This window comes from Melospiza georgiana, chromosome 4 (genome assembly GCF_028018845.1).
Source record: "Melospiza georgiana isolate bMelGeo1 chromosome 4, bMelGeo1.pri, whole genome shotgun sequence".
In the NCBI taxonomy this organism is placed as follows: domain Eukaryota; kingdom Metazoa; phylum Chordata; class Aves; order Passeriformes; family Passerellidae; genus Melospiza; species Melospiza georgiana.
In genome coordinates, this window is record NC_080433.1 from 3,951,749 (window position 1) to 3,970,389 (window position 18,641).

The 18,641-nt window shown below is 41.7% G+C and overlaps 1 protein-coding gene across 1 annotated transcript; it reads right to left on the reverse strand.

The window, feature by feature from the left end:
* Positions 1–332: 332 nt before the first annotated feature.
* On the reverse strand, positions 333–18,542 carry LOC131082813 (interleukin-2 receptor subunit alpha-like). Its single transcript, XM_058022959.1, has 8 exons — positions 18,485–18,542; positions 14,592–15,112; positions 5,796–5,990; positions 5,464–5,586; positions 4,949–5,179; positions 3,151–3,204; positions 2,195–2,267; positions 333–857 (listed from the first exon to the last, which is right to left on the reverse strand). Exons 2-7 carry the CDS (start codon positions 14,665–14,667, stop codon positions 2,215–2,217), a joined length of 732 nt encoding a protein of 243 aa, XP_057878942.1. The 5' UTR covers positions 14,668–15,112; positions 18,485–18,542; the 3' UTR covers positions 333–857; positions 2,195–2,214.
* Between the last annotated feature and the right edge of the window lie 99 nt (positions 18,543–18,641).

An 18,641-nucleotide genomic window follows, 5' to 3' on the forward strand; every position in this document is an offset into this window, starting at 1 on the left:
TTGACCCACCTGGGTGGGGAAGAGGCAGGAGGACACCAGGTGTCCAGCAAAGCTGCTCTGTTTGTGGAGAGGATGGTGTGTGGGCTGAAATGACAGCGGCACCATTTAGTGTGCTTGGGAGAATGGTCCATATGTGCTCCTGGTGGCTTGGGAGGGGCTGCAGTTATATTAGAAACACATCTGCTGTGTTGTAGGAGGAGGAGAAGTGGGTTTGGGAAGCAGTTCCAGGCAGGGCTCTTTCCCCAGCAGTCAGTGATGGGGTGCAGTCCTCCTCTTAGTATTGGTGATATTTTTGCCCGACCTCTGGGAGAAATGACAAGGAGGACTCCATCTTATCAGAAGGCTAATTAATTACTTTATTATACTATATTATTCTATATTATATTGCATTACATCTAAACTGAATCTGCACAAAGCACTCAGCTCAACTGCCCAGCATCTCATGACTGTCTGCTGACCCACAGTCTGCACACACACTTGGCCCCGACAGGCCAAGGAAACAAAACACCATCACTCTGGGTAAACCATCTCCACATTGCATTCTACTTTGGCACAACACAGGAGCAGCAAATGAGATAAGAATTGTTTTGATCATTCCTTTCTCTGCTTCTCTCACTGCTTCTCTCAGGTTCAGAGAATGCGAATCCCACACTGTAGATGGGAAGTCATGCTGTCCTCATAAGAGTTGAGCTGTAACATCTTCTGCCACCTTCACACATTGGGTTTGAGTGTCCAGGCTTCCTCCTCATTTGCCACTGCTGGTCTTGGGATCGCTGGTACAATCTGGTTTCTTCTGTGGCAAGTGATTGTTTTCACAAGTTTGCATCTGAAGGCCACAAATCCCTGAGAAGTCTTCCCTACAACAGGAAAACCACTTTACTACAGATGGGAAAACGCAGGTTTTCTATGGCTTCTTCTATATTTACTATGAAAAACAACAGAGTATTTTTTGCAGAAGACACCATTTAGGGTCTCAGTTGCTCTTTCATTTGTCTGTTACTATTTCATCTGGCATTGGCTATTTCACCTCTGTTCCACCACAGAGCCAGTACAATGTAGATCATTCTTGACACTTTGTCCCATAGCACATTTTCAGAAATCCTAAAATGGCCCAGGCAACCTGCACTATGGTTGACTACCTTCACTAAAGCACATTTCAAAGCATTGTTTACACTTTCTATGGCTTTATCCAGCCATGAATTGACAAAAATTCACTTTTAGTGTGGTTTCACAAAGTCCTCCCGTCCCACTTTTCAAGAAAAATCCCCATTCAGCTAAGAAGCAGCAGTGATTAGTAAGGAACATGAAGAGAAACAGGGATGAGGAGTAGCAAAGAGAGAGGAGAAGAGGAGAATTCCCAAATGTTAAATAGGAACATCTTGGCTTAACTAGGCAGGGGAGCCTGTGAACAGGAACAACCTTGGTGCATATCAGTGTAGTAACAGAAACAGGAAGGAGGCCAGACTGAAATAAATCTGAAGTACAAAGTTGTCATGACACAACTCTGAAATTAGAGGGATGAAGTTAACAGAATTACATGGTTGTGTTGGCAGATGCTCCCCCAGACTTCCCACAGTTTGGCCAGAGAGAAAAAACTGATTGCATAATCTATCTGAAACAACGTATTTGCATAGTTAAGCTTAATTTTCCCACAGAATTAATCTCCCACCCATTATTTGAACTGCCATTCTCAGTTTCGCAATGGCTGGGACAAAGACTTCTTTTTAGAATTACAGAATCACTGAATGGTTTGGGTTGGAAGTGGTCTTAAAGCCCATCTCATTCCATCCCCTTGCCATGGGCAAGGACACCTTCCACTATCCCAGGTTGCTCCAAACTCCATCCAACCTGGCCTTGGACACTCTTGGACACTTACAGGGATGAGTCCACAACCTCTCTGGGCAACGTGTTCTAAGATTTGTTCTAAGATTTGTTCTAAGATTTGTTTATTTCAAAAGCTCTGATTCCTATTTTTTTTTTTTTTTTTTTTTTTTTTTTTTTTTTTTTTTGTGCCAGTATTTAACAGCTGAATCAGACAATCCCAAAATCCAGGGTCATATGTAACATCAAAATCAAAGAGGATGTCCAGAAATCTCAGCAGTGCAATAGGGAAAGGCTGATCCAGTTGACAACTCTTCCACCTCTAGGAATTTTTTGGTTAGATTTCATGTTTTCCTCATTCTGTCTCACTTACCTTATTGGCTGCTTGGTGAGTCACACAAAGGCAGTGGAAATGATAAGCAGAACAAACCAGATAGCTGTAAAACCTGAAAATTAATATGGTTAGCAGCTGGAGTTATCTTTGTTATTACATTTACTCCATCTGGGACAAACAGGCAAGATTAGGGATAGGGTCTCATTTTGCCCCTCTGCCCAGAGGCAGGAATTTTTCCATGTTTCCCCATTGCTCCCAGGACCCAACCAGAGGGGACTTGGGCAACTAGAGATTGGCCACAGTCAAATAACCAGGGACTGCTGACGTTGTGGTCTCTGACGTTTGCAAAACTCCTCCTTCCCTTCCTTCACCTCACTCCATTGTTCCTTCTCACCATAATGTGCACTGTCGTTTTCGACAGACTCCAGCTGGAATCAAGAGCCCTTGTGCAAAGTCTTGAGCATGTGCACAGTCAGACATAATTTCTATTTCATCAGCTAATGGCTGAGTGGAAGATGGGGAAGGGGGAGGAGAAAATCTCTTCAGACTGATCTAAATGCACTAGTGTAGCTATGAAGAAATGTTCTATTTGCCCATTTTTTTTATTCCTTTGAAAATGTGAAAAAATCTCAGCATTTAAATATTTACATTTTTTTCTGCCTTTTTCCAATTGAAGTGATTCACTGAATTCACAGAAAGTCTCAGAGAAGAATCTGAAAATGGTTCCATTAAAAAACCCAGACTTTTGGTTGATCTGTTTTCTTTTACATTCCTTACAAATATTTGAAAATTTCTTTATAAAAGCTTAAGTGCTTAAACAATCTGTTTATACTGTCTTTACTAACTTCTCACACAATACATGGGTATAGATTTGTCTTGCAGCATATTTAGTGGCTCTTCTAACAGAAATGGATCTCTCTGGAATAGAGCACCAAACTGAAAGACCAACTGAGTGCTCTGGGTAGTGGAGTGAAGTCTTTAATAAAATGGCATACCTGTCACTGGCAGTGTCCCTGATGAGGAAGAGAAAGAGGACAGAAGATTCAAATCTATGGAGAGAGAGAAATTCTTGATTTTTGTATCAATTTGCTCTTCTGATGAAGAACACACCAGAGCAGTGCTGAGGACAGAGTCAGGCAAAGAGCCAGCTCATCCCAGCACCAAAGCAGTTCCAAGGGTGGAGTCTGACAGCTCTCCCTCTGCACAGAACACTTTAAAATTGCCATGTTTGTTTCTTGGCCATCAACAGATCTTTCCAGCCTGGATACCAGCATATCTGCTTACCTGATCCCTGTTAATGGTGGCATGAGGTGAACTAGAATGGGATCCATCTAAGAGCTTTACTTCATGTAAGACTAGAAGGATAACTTTCAAAGTGTCAAGCTAGTACTTGAAAACATGGTTTCAACCAGGACCTGGTTTTGTCCAGAAATGTAAGCTAAACCTTCCCTGGTGCAAGAAATTAATTGAATTTCTCTCTTATCCTGGAAAGGAAGCTCTGAATTTGCTCCTATATGGGGCAAGATTTTTAACAAGACATCCTGTAATAGTGGTTTCTTGATAAATTTTTTGTGCTGAATGCTGAAGGAGAACTGAGAAAGTTCCAGTCTCATTACAGACATCAGATTATAACAAATACAAAGTCAACACTTTAGGGGAACAAACATTTGGTGCTCTATTTGCAAGGACCTGACCTTGCAAAGGTTTGGGAGCCTTTCGCAGGAAACTGGAATTACTGTTTTGTTGAATTAAAGACCGAGGGAGCTTCTTTTGTTATCCAGTACCATGTTTTTCACAATCCCAATTTAAAAATTCTAAAATATTTGCAATTTTAAAACAGATGTAATTCCAATAGGCTGTATTATTTTCTAGGACTGGTTTGTTGAAGGGTTGCATCTATCACAGCAAGAAATTCTTTTATCTGGATAGCACCAAGTGAAATTTTCAATGGTGTCATGATGGAAGAGAAAAGACCAGACACCAAATTGTTACTTCTGAACCAGGCACCACAGAGAAATAGATCTATGAAATAGGGGAGAACGTGCTGGCCTGATGCTGAAACAATGTGTGGTCTGGTATGGTCACAAGGGCTGGAATGACAAAATAGGCTGAATTTCTCACTGACAGCCATTCATTTTACAGATATAAAAGCCACAATAAACTTTCACAAAGCAGAAATCTGTACATTTTCCTAGAAATGTCTGGAGTTTTCTCCCATGAGTAGGGACACCTATTTCATGGTTACTTCCCAAGGGATTGAGTGAAGGAATCTTCACTCTAATGTCTGTGTACATTATCATCATATCAGTGGTAAGTTATATTTGACTCCTAATCAATACTATTTCTTTTGTTGGTTTTAATATAGGTATCTTGATACAGTTTAATATTATGCTATAATCTGCTAGTAGTTATTTTAATTTTATACTGGATAGTAAGTAATTCTGATGAAAGTCTTTTGTCTGTTACCTCCTGTTCATTTGTCTTAATAAACAATTCCTTTTTATATAAATACATCTGACTTTCCACCAATTGAACTTGCAGGACAGAGTGATTCCTTAAATTTAAACTGTTGACAAAATCTGAGGCTAAGGAAGGATTTGCCTTCATTTCAGCCCCTTTCTGGGAAGGTGTTTGAATACACAAGGGAGTTCTTTCTTCCCCTCAGTGGCAGGGCTTCTTCAGTTAACTTTTTTGAAGCTCCCACTCTCCCCATGACAGCTGGGGTGTCTGAACTCCACATGAGCAGGCCAGGACATTGCTGTGGTGTAATCACAACCATCACAACCATCTTACCTGGCTCGATGGTCTGTGGTGGCCACTGGGTGCTGTCATTGGTGCATCTCATGTCAAGGGGAGTCCAGAAGACTTTGCCATTCTCCTCCTTGCACGTCCTGTTGCCAGAGGTGGGGGGTCTCTTATCATAACCTGTCTGGCATTTGAAATGTAAGACTTGTCCCACGTAATGATGCTGTTGGGGCAGCCTTATGAAGGCATGTGGAATAGTCTTGGGAGGACCACAGAAACCTGTGGGAGCACAAGGCAGCACATGGTTAAAGCAGACAGATTTTCCATGCTGCTTCTGTTCTTGAAAGTCTTGTGTTCTTAGATAATATAAACAGGCAGGACATAGCAAGCCTTTCTAATTCTTGAGTAGGATGTCAAATACTCATTTGCTTTTACTGTATCACCTTATTCAGACAAGATATTACAGAAATAGTTTCTTTCCCTCTGCAAAATAATTAATTATTCACCATTTTTACACTAGTTCCAAGGAAATCACCAAGAGAAGTATTGAATGAGCTCTTTACCTTTTTGTTTGGACTCTGAAAGGTCTTCTTGCTTCTGGGATGCAGTGCTCATTGGTTCTAATTCTGGCTTCTGTGTAAGTTCTAACTCCATCATGGGAGTCACTGACAACAATTTTTTCTTATCTGTGGTGAAATTACATTTGTTAAGTTACATTAAGACAAATATCAGAACAAAGTGCCAGAACACCCAAGCTTCTAGAGGTTGGATAAAACTGCATCAAGTTCTAACTTAGAAAAATAAGCACAAAAGATCTTTTGTTAATGTTTTATACCAAGTTACACATGGAGGAGAAACACCTCTACGTATAGAAAAAAACCCAGCACTCACTCACCCAAGCATTTAAATTCTTTTTTTCCTTTGTATATCCAAACAGCTCCCTGCTGTTCAATCTTACACTGAATTCCTTGGTATGTACCAGGTTCTCTGTCATAGCCAGGCTCACACTCATAATACAGTTTGGTTGGTGGTGGATACATGTGAGCAGTAACATCAGCAAATTCAGTCGCTGGAAGACGTGGGCATGCACCTGCAAATAGAAAGCCTGAGAATCAGGACAGCCTGGCATTTTACTTTATGGATCAAGGACTGCCCTGTTCTCAATACCAGACATGCCCAGCAGATGGACAACATGAAACATTTTCTTAATGAAGAGTCATTATTATCAACATTTTCTTAATGAAGCTGTTAATAATTGTTTTGGAAAGCAGCTACCACCACCAGAGTGTGCAGCCCTCAGTCTATGGAGTGAGGCACAATAGGCAAAAGTAAGCAATTAAAAGTTGCAATTGTCTATAAGCAAACATTGGGAATGGGCACAGACTTTCTGTTCTGTCTGAGGACACCAAAGAGCAGATTACTGTGAAATAAGTTTGCAAACCTAAATATAACTTGTCCCAAAACAAGGAAGTGAAGTGTTGTGTCATCAGCAAATCATATCTAAATATACTTCTCAATCAGTTGGAATTAATTCAGTTAGATCATTTCAGTGCACTCAAAAAGCCTGCTCAAGCTGAGCTGGGGACCCAGAGGTTGATAAAGGCACTACTTAGTGATTATTTAAAGTCTAAAGGCTGATAAATTAAAGAATCACATAGTCTGGTTGCACCAGGCCTGGCACTTTGGATCTTTGGGTGCATGATCCGTGGTCCTTTATGCTTATGCACAACAGCAACAGCTATCAGGACTGAAATTTCTTAGTCATCATATTCTCACATTTTGTACACCCATAATTAATGCAGCCTTAGTAACCAGCAGGAATGACTGCCAAAGGCCCTCGAGTCCCCGAGAGCTGTTCATCATTTGGTGTCTGCCCTTGACTCCCAAAGTGCTTTTTCCTGGAAAGACCAACAGCAACTTAACCTGTGACTCCCAGCCCCAGCCCTGCAATGTCCTTTCCCTTTTCTTTCATTTCCTCACTTCGACATTTTCTGCCCTTTTTACTTTACTTTGTCTTGCTGTTTAGTAAGTCACAAAGTTTGAAGAAGGCAACAACGAAAGGTATGTGAGCAGTTTAACAGCTAATCTGCATAAAGGTTGTTTTAATCCCCTTGTACCTGTGTGTTATCAAAGGATTCGCCTTGTAAATGACATCAGACTGTGGCTTTGAGAGAAGCGACTGCACCCGAAATAGTTAACCACATGTTTTACCACAGACTGTCAGGGTGATTAAAATTAAAGAGTTATCAGATCAGCAGCAAGTTGAGATCATGTACTCTCACTTTCCCTGAAAGCTAAAAGCTTGTTTCCCTCAAGACTTCAAAAGCCTCTTTGAAGCAGATTGCAGATCTGAATCTCAGCATAAGGCACTCCAACCTACAACTCATTAGTCTGTTCTTAAGAAAACCCACAACGTTTAACCAACTCATCATAAAGGGCAAACATTCTTTTAATTGATGATCAGATGTTGGGTTCTTCTGAACTTGCACACATCAGACAGAGATTGTGCAGAAATGGTGCACTTGAGAGAAGGTGAACATCCACATTGCAGCTGGATCACACACAGCCTTTCTTGGATCCAGCCTTTTCATTTCATCCACGTTGCTCAAGTTCTTGTCTTCTCACATCTAAATAACTGCAGTATCTTCTTTGACCTTTACAACCATATTCCTTTCTCTGATCTGGAAAGAATTTTGGAAGAGGAATTTCCCAGGTCTTGCTGTGACCTTGTGCTTGCCTCCCTTTGACTTTTAACTGCTTCATTGTCACATAAAATATTTTGCTCCCATTTTCAAGAACCATCTCCTTTGCAACCATCATAACCTTTTAAAACACTGGCTTCTCCTCCCATACTTCTCACCAATGTGCTTGATCAAAGTTGTCAACTTTTGGGTTTATTGTTGCACAAGTCCTCACACTAGGAGGAGCTGTGAATGAATACAGATATTGCAAAATATCCTTTGCTATGATTGCTCTTGTCTCAAAATATCTTATATATCTTCAGAAGTGCTTCTCTTTATGTGGTTTTTACTCCTCTTTCTAGAAAAAGTAGGCACTTAGCATGTAATCCATGCACCTGCTGCCAGGCAGTTTTAGGGAGCGAAAAGATCCTCCCTGAGCCTCCTTTTCTCCAGGCTGAGCTCCCCCAGATCCCTCAGCCTCTCCTCATCAGACCTGGGCTCCAGACCCTTCCCCAGCTCCACTGGACCTGTTCCAGCACCTCCATGTCTTTCTTTAGTTTCATGTCATGGCACCTCCTGGAATAGTTTGGGAAGATGCAGAGAGGATGCAGATCTGGTGAGGTCAGGACCATACTGGCCTGTGGAGTGAATTGTGCCTAAAACTTCATTCCATCTTTGTGCCCAAGGAAACGACATGGTTTGCCACTAAAAAAATCAGCATCCTTGCTGTGTGAGTGGTAAAATAGCCAAGGCATTGGAAGAATGAAGAATCCAGGGAGAAGGGAATGGCAGGGTGGATTTTTTTTCTTCACCAGATTTCTGACTTTTTACATTTTTAGGGGAGATTAGCTTTGTGGTTTTGGGTTTGTTTTTTTTTTTTTTTTTTGTTTTTTTTTGTTTTTTTGTTTTTTTTTTTTTTTTTTTTTCACCTTGCTGGTAATTAGCCAATCAACTTGATTTGGCACGATGTGAAAATGTCCATCTTTTAAAAGGCCAGCCCATCTGGGCATAACCTGCCTCACAGCCTGTGGTGTTTTGCACAGCTCAGCTTTCCCTGGATTCTGCATCCCTTCTCAGCTTCTCCAGGGTTGCAATCTTGCTATTACTGTTTTGAAATACGGCCCTCACGTTACCTTGAGATGTCTTGATGTTTTGTTTGCCTCCTCATTTTCCCTCTGCACTTATTCCAATTTTTCGTCCCCATGACAAGGTGCCACTATTTCCTTCTCTTGCTGTCCTGATATCCACTGTTCTCTCATTCCTTCATTCACTAAATTCATCAGCCCCTACCAATTATTGTCACTTCCCACACCCCAAAAGTGTCCTGGGACTCCATTTCTCTGCACTTGGAGGCAGTAAATGGGCCAAACAGGCTGGTGTAATTGTGTTCTCAGGGATTTAGCCTTTCTGTCAGTTGCAGAATTATGAGAACACTTAGGTCTCCTAAAGCAGATGGGAATTCCTGTTTCTCCCCATATTCATGGATTTTTGGTGCCTACGTCATTTGTGGAAGTTCTGGAGGTGGTTTCAATTATTATGATGGATTGGATGGAGAAAAACCCTTGGAATAAGGAGACTTGTGTATTGAGACAATAGACAGCCATGAAGCAATAACAATTAAAAAAGTAGTTATTGGTTCTGCTGAAGCACTCCCTAAATTAAGTTTGAAAAGTTTTTTGAGACCTGCAAGCCTTGTCATCAGAGCCAACAGACAGGTGTGAGCTGGGGTGTCTGATGCCCTTTGAGATGTCTCAGGGCATCTGGGATTTCCACATGAGCTGTCAGATATCAGACAGGAGATACTGGAGGGAAAGAAACCCAGCATCTAAATCAGCATCAGCACTTTCAGATTTCTTCCCTCACATTTCCCATTCACCTCTGTTACTCACCCAACCACAAAACTGCTCTTGGTGGGTGTGCTGGCAATACCAGGCTTCATGAAACCCTCCCTCCTGTTTCTCTTCCATGTCTGAGCTGGCAGAGCAGTGACAGATGAGGCTCTAAAACAACACCTTTAGTCCACGAGAAGTGAGTGTGGAAAATTCGTAACAGGTATTTTTAGTGCTAGGTAAAACACAGACAGTGAGTCACGCCACACTAACCTAAACTCAGAACTTCCTCTGTCACGTGGCTGTGTGTCACCAGCGCTGACACTACTCTGATCTCAAGTTAAAGCAGCAAGGTGCAAAAATAGGACCATTTTCCCCTTACTACAAAGGCAGTAGGATGGGATTGGTAGGAACCTGGATGCTCTGAAGTTTTGGGCAGAAGCAATGGAAGAAACCAGGCACTGCACACATGCGCCCAGTTCAGAGATGAAGAGCACCTCTCCCCAGAGACAACAACAAATCAAACCAGGTGAAAATGAAGATTTTTTTTTCCCCAGCTGTGCCTGAAAAGCTAAATCAGCCCTGGGGATTTATGTGCTGTGAGAAACTGGGCTCTCTAAATGGTGCAGTCTCATGAAGATGAAACTGATACAGGCAAGGCAAAGGAATTGATACCAACAACAGGACTGAAATGGTAATGAACTTTTTCTTATTTCAAAACTTATTCCCAAAGGATCCTTTAACAAGCAAGCCTCAGCTCTGCAGGATTCTTTCCCCCATTAATGTCAATTATTGCTTATGTGGATTTGTAAGATGGAAATAGATCCCAGATGTGGGGTTGGGGTACAGACCCCAATTTTATTGTAACTTACTTGTGAGATTATAATTAACTGTTCATTAGATTATAGAGAGATTATCTTAAACAATAATTTGAGTAATAGTGAGTCTGCAGGAAGTGACAGAAATACAATGCAGATAAAGTGACCAGGCACAAGTTTTAATGCAAACAGCAATTGAGGAGAGACCAGCCTTAGGGGGATGGAGGTGGGTTTGAATATTCCCAGCAGTGGAGAACAAGAATGTCCTGTTCTAAGGATCTGGCAGTTCAGTCCCTGCTGAGTTTGCTGTACCAGATATCTCTGTTCAAAAAACAGTGTAAAATAAAGTGGAATATGAACTGGGACCACAGAAAACTGGGTTTGGGAAAAATGCACTTCTCTTACCTCTTGGTTTAATCCTGCTGAGCAGCTGTTTGCCATTAACCTAGACAGTGGAATCTGATGCAAAAAAATTCCATATACAGCAAGGCTAGAGCAGGTAGCACAGTGGATACAGCTTTGTCATGCCAAGCATAATTTAGCCTCAGGAATGTGACATTCTTAGCTCCTTCTGTGAGAAGCAGAGCTGGGCAAACCTCTCTAGAGACACCTAATTTACTTTCCAAAGCAAAGCTTTAAGGTGCTTCTTTCTTTTTATCAGCTGCAGTGGTGGAAGAACATTCTTCCATGCTGATATTGATAATCAGAGTGGTTTACCTGATGTATTGATAATCTCCCACCTCCCTAGCAGAGAGGCTGGGCTGGGGACTTGAAACCAGAATGTGGAATTGGAAGAGGAAACATTAACAAAGAAGGAAGAGGAAGGAAAACAAGCCTGGGCACAGAGTGCTGCATAGAAAGTGTGCTAAGTAAAGCATGGGGAATGTTTGTTTTTGTTTCTGGGTGTTTATAACATCCTTGGTTCTGTGGTAAAGCCACAGAGCTCACTCTGAATGCAACCACTGCACATGGTTTTGTAGCAGAGCACAGAGCCAAGTTTTGAGAATATCATACATGAAAGCCTTGTTTTGGTGTGTGACACTTCTGCCTAAATAGAGAATCTCAGTAACCCACATGTCTTTGACATTTTCATCTGAAAAGAAACAAAAACTGTCTTTTTAAACAACAGAAGAGATAGAGATTCTTTCCTTTGTCTGGAATTTTCTCAGCCTTGCCTTTTGTAGGGCTGAAAGGGCAGTAGAGAATATCCTGTCTGAAAAGAATTGAATGGTCTGACAAATGTGTGTCCCAGTCTTGGAAAAGTGAAGGAAAAAAGGTCTAGTGGGGAAATTTTGATTTCAAATATGCCCTAAGGACTCATCTCACCTGACTTAGGGACTTAGCACGGTCATGGAACTTTGCCCTGGAGATCTCAAAAGTGAAATGGAAGTTTTCTGCACATGAACATGATCTTTCTGATGTCATAAATGAAGTGTTTTTCCACATAGAGAGGGTTATATATTCTTTATGTGAAGGCTCACACTTTCCAAATCAAGAATACCAAGAAAAAGCAGCAGGTGACTGAGTGCTGCTCCCCTGGCAGGGCTGAGGAACAGGGAGTCAAGTGAGGGAAGTCATGGAAGGGCTTTGGAAATGTGAGTTTTGGGGAAGCATTGGAGGAGATGGAGCAAGGACTCAGTGAGCCACGTTGTTCCAAAATTCAGGACCAAGGTCAGGGAATGGAATCCGTGGGTAGAAAATATCCAGAAGCTGGGCTTTGAAATAGCATTAATAAAACAGGGAGAACGGGGCAGACAAAGCTGAAAGTTGAAGAGGTAGGGAGACTAAAATAGCAACAATCTGAAGGCAACAGTGAGCAAAGTCAGGAGCAGTGGCTTGATAGAAGTAGCTAAAGAGTGGATTTTTTTCTGCAATAAAAGGAAAAAGGACATTACATCTCACCTCTGATGAGGTGGGAAAACAATTCCTCCAGCTGAAGAAGCAGGTACTGCAGGATCTCTGTCTGTAATATCTGCTTTCCTCAGGAGCATCACACTTTTAAAACTTTTCTTTTTACATTTTTTTACTTGTAGCTGCATATTGAGCCCTTTGTTGCTGAAGGCCACTGTAGCTGAAAGGTTTATAAAGGTATTTGCTCTCTAGTTGACCTTACAATAATCACTTGTCTGTGTTTGACAACTTTAATGTATTCTGCATTGCTTTTCAAATCCATGGGAGCCAGCACTAATATGCAAGTATAATGGGAAAGAAATCCCTCTCATTTACATGACTGAGATCTGGTACCCATCTTGTGTGAATGAAATTCACATGAATGAATTTCTTTCTTTTGTGAGTTCTAATCCTTTCCAGGTTCAAGTTGCAAATCTGTTCAGTGTATCCCTGTATGATGAACAGCAAGATGGAAAGGCTGTAGGAGCACAGAGCAGCTTTTACCTTGTGTTTGACCCTCACTTCAGGCTTCACCCCCATGCCTGCAGCTTCTAGGCACTGCTGCAGGATAAATGAGATAAATGTGATGCTCTTCACAGGAAAACCAGTATTTCTCTTCTTTTTAGCACTAAGGTATAGTTTAATTTTTATTAAATGAATGATCATCCCATGCCTGAGCTTCCCCAGTCCCCCAGGACTTTTCCCTCTCAAAACTCTTTGAGAACTATCAGTGAAACTGTTCTGTAAAACAAATGGTCTTTTTTTCCTTCTCCCTCTAATTGTATTTATTCCTGATTGTGCATTTTGACAAACCCCATCTAGGGCTGGATGTATTTACAAAACTGAACCTGCAGTGCTGGGACAAACTGAAAATACTGAGGCAAAAAAATAAAATAAAGCACTGTATGTGCTGAAGCCTGGTTGATTTCTGACCAGTTTGACCCAGCCCCTTTCCCTTTGCTTTGCTTATGTCTATTCTCAGGTCTCTTTTGTTGATTCCCCTAAGGAATTAAATTAACAGGTCTTACAGCCACAATGCCTTAAGTGTCTCCATGATTAAAAACCCCTAAATTGGTGAAAGGTGGTGTTTCTACTTTAGCATGTGCAGGGAGAAATTACAAATATATATATAAATATTATGTTTAAGCATTGGGAAAGACATTGAAAATAAGTATAGGAAGATGAGGAAAGAAGAGCTTAGAAATACAGTGGGGAATGCAGTCCTGTGCATTAATTCATTCAGTGGTGAATAAAATTACATGAAATAGCATAAAATGCAACTGCTCTGAAACCCCTCGATTTTTTTTCCAATAAAACAGAACGGTTTCTGATAAACCAGAACTGCCAGAAAGAAATTTCACAAGTTCCAGGCAGAGTAATTCAGAAAGTGTGATGTGGGGAACCTGACTCATCCCAGAACTGATCCCAGTGACACATCTCTGGCTGAGCAGCTCGTGGTGCTGCTCCTGCACGCAGCACCAAACACTTCCCCTGGGCTCTGGCTCCTCATCTGGCAGTGAAGGGAGAAGCTGCAGCATTTACTGGCAGAATAATGAGAATAAAATCACCTGGAGCTTCAACACTCCTGCAGGTCCTTCCTGCATTAATCAGTTCAGTCATTAGCAACACACTCTTCCCTTGAGGTGGCCAGCCCTGAGGAAAACTCCCAGCCCTGCTAAGGATGATCCATCAGCAGTTACAGCACCAGCATATCTGAGAGCCTGCCTCAGGCTGTGTCTGTTCATACCTCTCAGCCTGGACATCATCATCAGACACAGAAAGAAATATCACATTTATGGAGCGCTGAGAATGGAAGGGATTTTTTTCCCCTGCCTTTGAACAAAGCAGTTTAAATTTAAATACACTAATGCATCACCAGACCATTTTTCAATGCACCCACTTGTCATGATAAATAAGCCAAATCTAAGCAGTGTCACCATTTATAAATGTGTAAAATTATGCTGAATTGGATTAGCTGTCTCCATTCACAGTTTATAGGCACTGCTGATTGAAAGGCATGGCTGAAAAAATATTTCATTTCTATAGTATCCATAGCAAATTTGGATGGTATCTTTTAACTAATAGCATTGCCATCAATTTTACCTACAGGGGTGCTGGCATTTCAGTGTCTATTTTTGTTTCCTAAAGTTACAAGCAAAATGGAAAAAGGAAATTCAAAGGGCTGCCTCAGGCTGCTTTGATCTGCCCACTGTTCCAGTGATGGGTTGGAGGATACATACATTAGTCACACAAAAAATATCCTCTAAAGCTCTGGATTTTCTGCAGTTGACAGCTTGTGGGCACAGAAGCCATTTCTGTCATTTCCTTAGAATAATAAATTCCTTAAGCTCCTTAGCACCTTTCCTTTGCTGAAAGGAGTCAGGATGTTGTGATTAAGTTTTGGTGGCTCTAACAGCCACCAAAAAACCCAAACCATTTCTTCCCTCCCCAAAAGGCAAAAAGAGTCTTTTACCTGTCCTGTTCCCTTTGCTGAATCCAAACAAGAGCCACATCAAAAGCCACTTGTACTCCATGGGACTTGTCCCCATCTTTTCTCCACACCTCTGGGGATGGTGAAGTTTCTCAGAAGCGATGAGCTGTTGCCAGCCAAGCCAAGGAGCTGTTACTGCCTGATGAGGCTGTCTGGCAGCATCACCCACGTGTGCAGAGAGGGCTTTGGTCAGCAAATCATCGTTTTGCTGGCTCCACAGGAAAGAACAAAGGCTGCTTTCTGTTCAGGTATTAGTCTGTTATCCAGGAAACCAAAGTCAATGCTCAGCGTGCCATCGTGTATAGGATGTGGTTTGACACATCAGAGCTCCTGGCTCCACAGCTCTCTCACATTTCACTACAGCTGAGGTCAGTAGGAGCAGGAAGATTTTAATAGGTTTGTTCAGGCACTCAGCCCCAAATCTGTGGCTGGACAGGTATTAGAGATGGACCAGGGGCTGTGGAATAGATGTCTGGTGTGGGATAATGGATCTCAGGCTCTACCTGCAAAGAAAAGGTTTCATGGCTCACTCTTTTGGGTTTCAGAGGTGAGACAGAGTAAAGATCCATTCTAAATTAAGTGAAGTGTCTAAGAAAAGTGAAAGTGAGGCCAAAGCTGAAAGAAAAACTCGCATGCCAAGACAGCAAAGAGACAGAGAAAGAAAAACAGAGAAGACCACAAAGTCGATTTGCTCCCGACTTAGAAATTCCTTTGATAAAGAAGAACTGGTGCTAAATGTCACGCAGAATGAATATGTATGAACTTATTGTAAAACTGTATGCATGTGCATTTAGAAATTAGATAAAAGAAGACCCGAGGTCTTCAGAAGCACGCTTGCATTTTTAAGAGACTTGTGTCCGGCGCGCGCCGTAATAAAAACATACCGAGCTTTACACCTTTTACAAAGTTGTGAAGTTTCTTCTTTTCTCCGCAAAACATTATGGCACCCCAGATAAGACTTCTCTGTCCCCGCAAGGGCAGGGGAGATAAACAGACCTCCAAGGCGCGCCCAAATATTGTTTTCCTGGTGGGGCTCTGCTCGTATCAACTCGCTACCTGCCAAGACAGACAAGAACCTGCTGGCCTGCAGAAGAAGATACAGTATGTACTGAGGGGCCCCCAGGGGAGGGAAAGGAGAGCAAGGGAGTAAACCACCCAGAGACGTCTGGGTTCAGCTGATGGAGCAGCTGTATTAGAGATGGGGTTCATCGTTCTGATAGAGCAGACCGCAAGCGGTTCTGGGGGTGAGCTGAGTGAACCCGTGTATGTGTGTATTGGGGGTTCATCGTTCTGATGGAGCAGACCGCAAGCGGTTCTGGGGGTGAGCTGAGTGAACCCGTGTATGTGTGTTGAGAGTTCATCGTTCTGATGGAGCAGAACCGCTAGAGGCTCTGGGGGTGAGCCGAGTGAACCCGTGTATGTGTGTTGGGAGTTCATTGTTCTGATGGAGCAGAACTGTTGAGCCCGTGTGTGTTTTGTTTGTGTGTGTGTGTGATGTCCAGACACTGTGTTGCTATATAGTTAATGTGTGCATTGTGCAGTCAGTGCACTGTGTTTGCAATCGTGCAAGTGTATAAGTGTATGGTGTATAAAAGAGAGTAGAGCTGCAGTGCTATACGGTGCGAAGGAGGCCAGTACTACCCGTGTTTGAAGCAGCCAAGTGAAACCTAAAGCACCAGCTGCAGCAAGCTGTAGAAGCAAAGAAAGAAGTGCCCTGCAGAGAAGCGAGAAGAAGAATGTCAGTAATAATATTTATCATGTTTAAATGTAGTAATTTGTGTAGATTTAGTACATTTTAACTGTAAGTATGAGCTCAGAGAGTTCCTTTGCCTTAGATGTTTAGACTTGATCTCTAGACTGTGTGCTGTTATTTTGATTGTGTCCAAGAAAAATTGATGTGAGTAAATGCTGAATTATGGTATGCTGTGTTGTGTTGAGAAAAGCGAGCACTTTGAGAGATATGCCCTTTCCCAGTGATTTTGTGTAGTGATTTTCTTCCACTGCATTGTAGTAATTTGATTCTCAGATTGTATAGTAGTGTTTGTAGAGATTTTAAGATTTTGTTGCAACAAGAGTGGCATTTTACATAAGAGAACTATAGTACAGTGATTTATGCCTAACTACGATAAAGCGAGTTAAAAGAATTCCAAGAATTCTCCCCCTCACAGCAATTCAAGCCTTAGCTCTAGTGAATTTGAGATAAAGGGGAAGAGTGCATGTGTCTGTGAGCATATCAGAGTTTCGGCTGTGACTAGCACAGCCTTTTTGCAAAGCAGTAATTAAGTGTAAGTAGACACAGTGCTTAATTAAATTGTGCAAGAAAAGAACTAGAAAAGACTGATATTTTGTTTGATCAGAACATAGTGTCTATGTCACGTTTTTGATTAGCATGCTGTGTGAGGTGACAGTGGCTGTCCCCTGGGCACAGAGACAGCTCTGGCTGCCCCGTCTCCCCAGGGAACACGAGAATGACCTGTGAGCAAAAGCTGGATGTGCAGTTATTATTGCAGTGCAGTGCTTATGAGAAACACTAGTATTGCTGTTTTGCTGTTCTAATAAGTGTCAGGGCACATGCCCCGAGTGTAAATTAGAAGTTTCTAGTCAAGCAGATTCAGAACCTAAAGTCTTAAAGCTTCTGTGTGGGAATCACATCTGATACCTGCCACCTAGAGCTGTGTGCGTCTAAGAAGAAAACTGAGAAACTACTGTGAAAGTCTGTGAAAAGAAGTTTGAGTAGAAGCAAGATAAGGCAAGGAGAAAGAGGTAATGAGAACTGACCAGAGCAAACGCAAACAAGTTCCTAAATTAGCCCCTTTTGGGAGGAGCTCACTGAGAAGAAGTTGCCAGTAAGAGCAGCTCAGAAAATAAAAAGATTTATAATACTTCATTGCTGTTAGTTCTATTTTAAAATAAGAAGATAAATGAGATAGAGTTTTTTGCATGCTGATATGTCTTTTTGTTTTAAGAAATCACCCAGAATGGCAAAGAGACTGTGAGATCAGACCGCCCTCTAGTCTTGGCCCTTAAAAAAGAAAACAAAGCAAAGAGAAAGCAAATCAAACATGTTGTTCAGCATGCAGCATAAGATAGCAACGTATGAAATCAGGCAAAGATTATCATGCTGAAATGCAAAGCAATCACAGTTCGCAAAATGAGTACATATGATTTGCTAAAAGCTCCTCCCAAGGTAAGGGAGGAAGAGTAAAGATGACCTCCCCAAAAGAGAAGAATTTTTTTCGACACAAGAGTCATATATTCAGTTTTAAATAAATCTTTAGTACCTGTAGAGAATGTTTATGTTGTAGTGTGGGGAATGAACAACTGGCCAGTCTGAGAAGGCATACTTGTGCAAACCTTTAAAGTAACATGTGTACTATGTGTACCTAAAAGCTTTTGTACAATTCGCTCAATTTGCTAAACATTCTCAAATGAGAAAAGTTACTCTAGAAGCAAATGATATAAAGAAGTTAGGCTTAACATTAACAGACACTGAAATTAAAGACATTAGTAAAGAGATATTAGAATAAGTAAATAAGTGTTTTCAAGAGTATGAGCCTCTGCTGTACCAGGGAGAGTGAAAGATGCTCCCCCATGAGCATCAAGCTTAAAGAAAGAACACAACTAGTGAGAACTGAGTAGTACCCTCAAAAAGAAGATAAGGAAAGAATCAGCCCAATAACTGATAGTACTGGATTAAGAGCTGTCAATAAGATAACACAAAATTTATACCCTGTGGTAGCAAATCCATAGACTTTACCAACTTGTTTAACTCCTGAGCTAACCTGGTTCACTGTTTTAAGCCTAAGAGATGCCTTCTCTTGCCTCCCTATCCACGAAGCCAGCCAGAAAATTTTTGCATTCAAACTCAAACTCACATAATCCGTGTGCCTGAAAGCTTCAAAATTCCCCACTCCGATTAGAGAACAACTTGCAAAGACCCAGAGTCCCGGGAAGCTCCACAAGAAGAAAGAAAGCTGTTGCAACACGTAGATGATCTTCTAGTAGCCACTCAGAAGAGGGAAGCGAGAGAAG

Coding starts and splice junctions, on each gene's coding strand:
- LOC131082813 (XM_058022959.1), bottom strand. CDS start 14,667: ATGGGGACAAGTCCCATGGAGTACAAGTGGCTTTTGATGTGGCTCTTG. Junction 5,991..14,591: donor CAGCAAAGGGAACAGGACAG/GTAAAAGACTCT, acceptor TTCTATTTGCAG/GTGCATGCCCACGTCTTCCA. Junction 5,587..5,795: donor AAAAGAATTTAAATGCTTGG/GTGAGTGAGTGC, acceptor ATTTCACCACAG/ATAAGAAAAAATTGTTGTCA.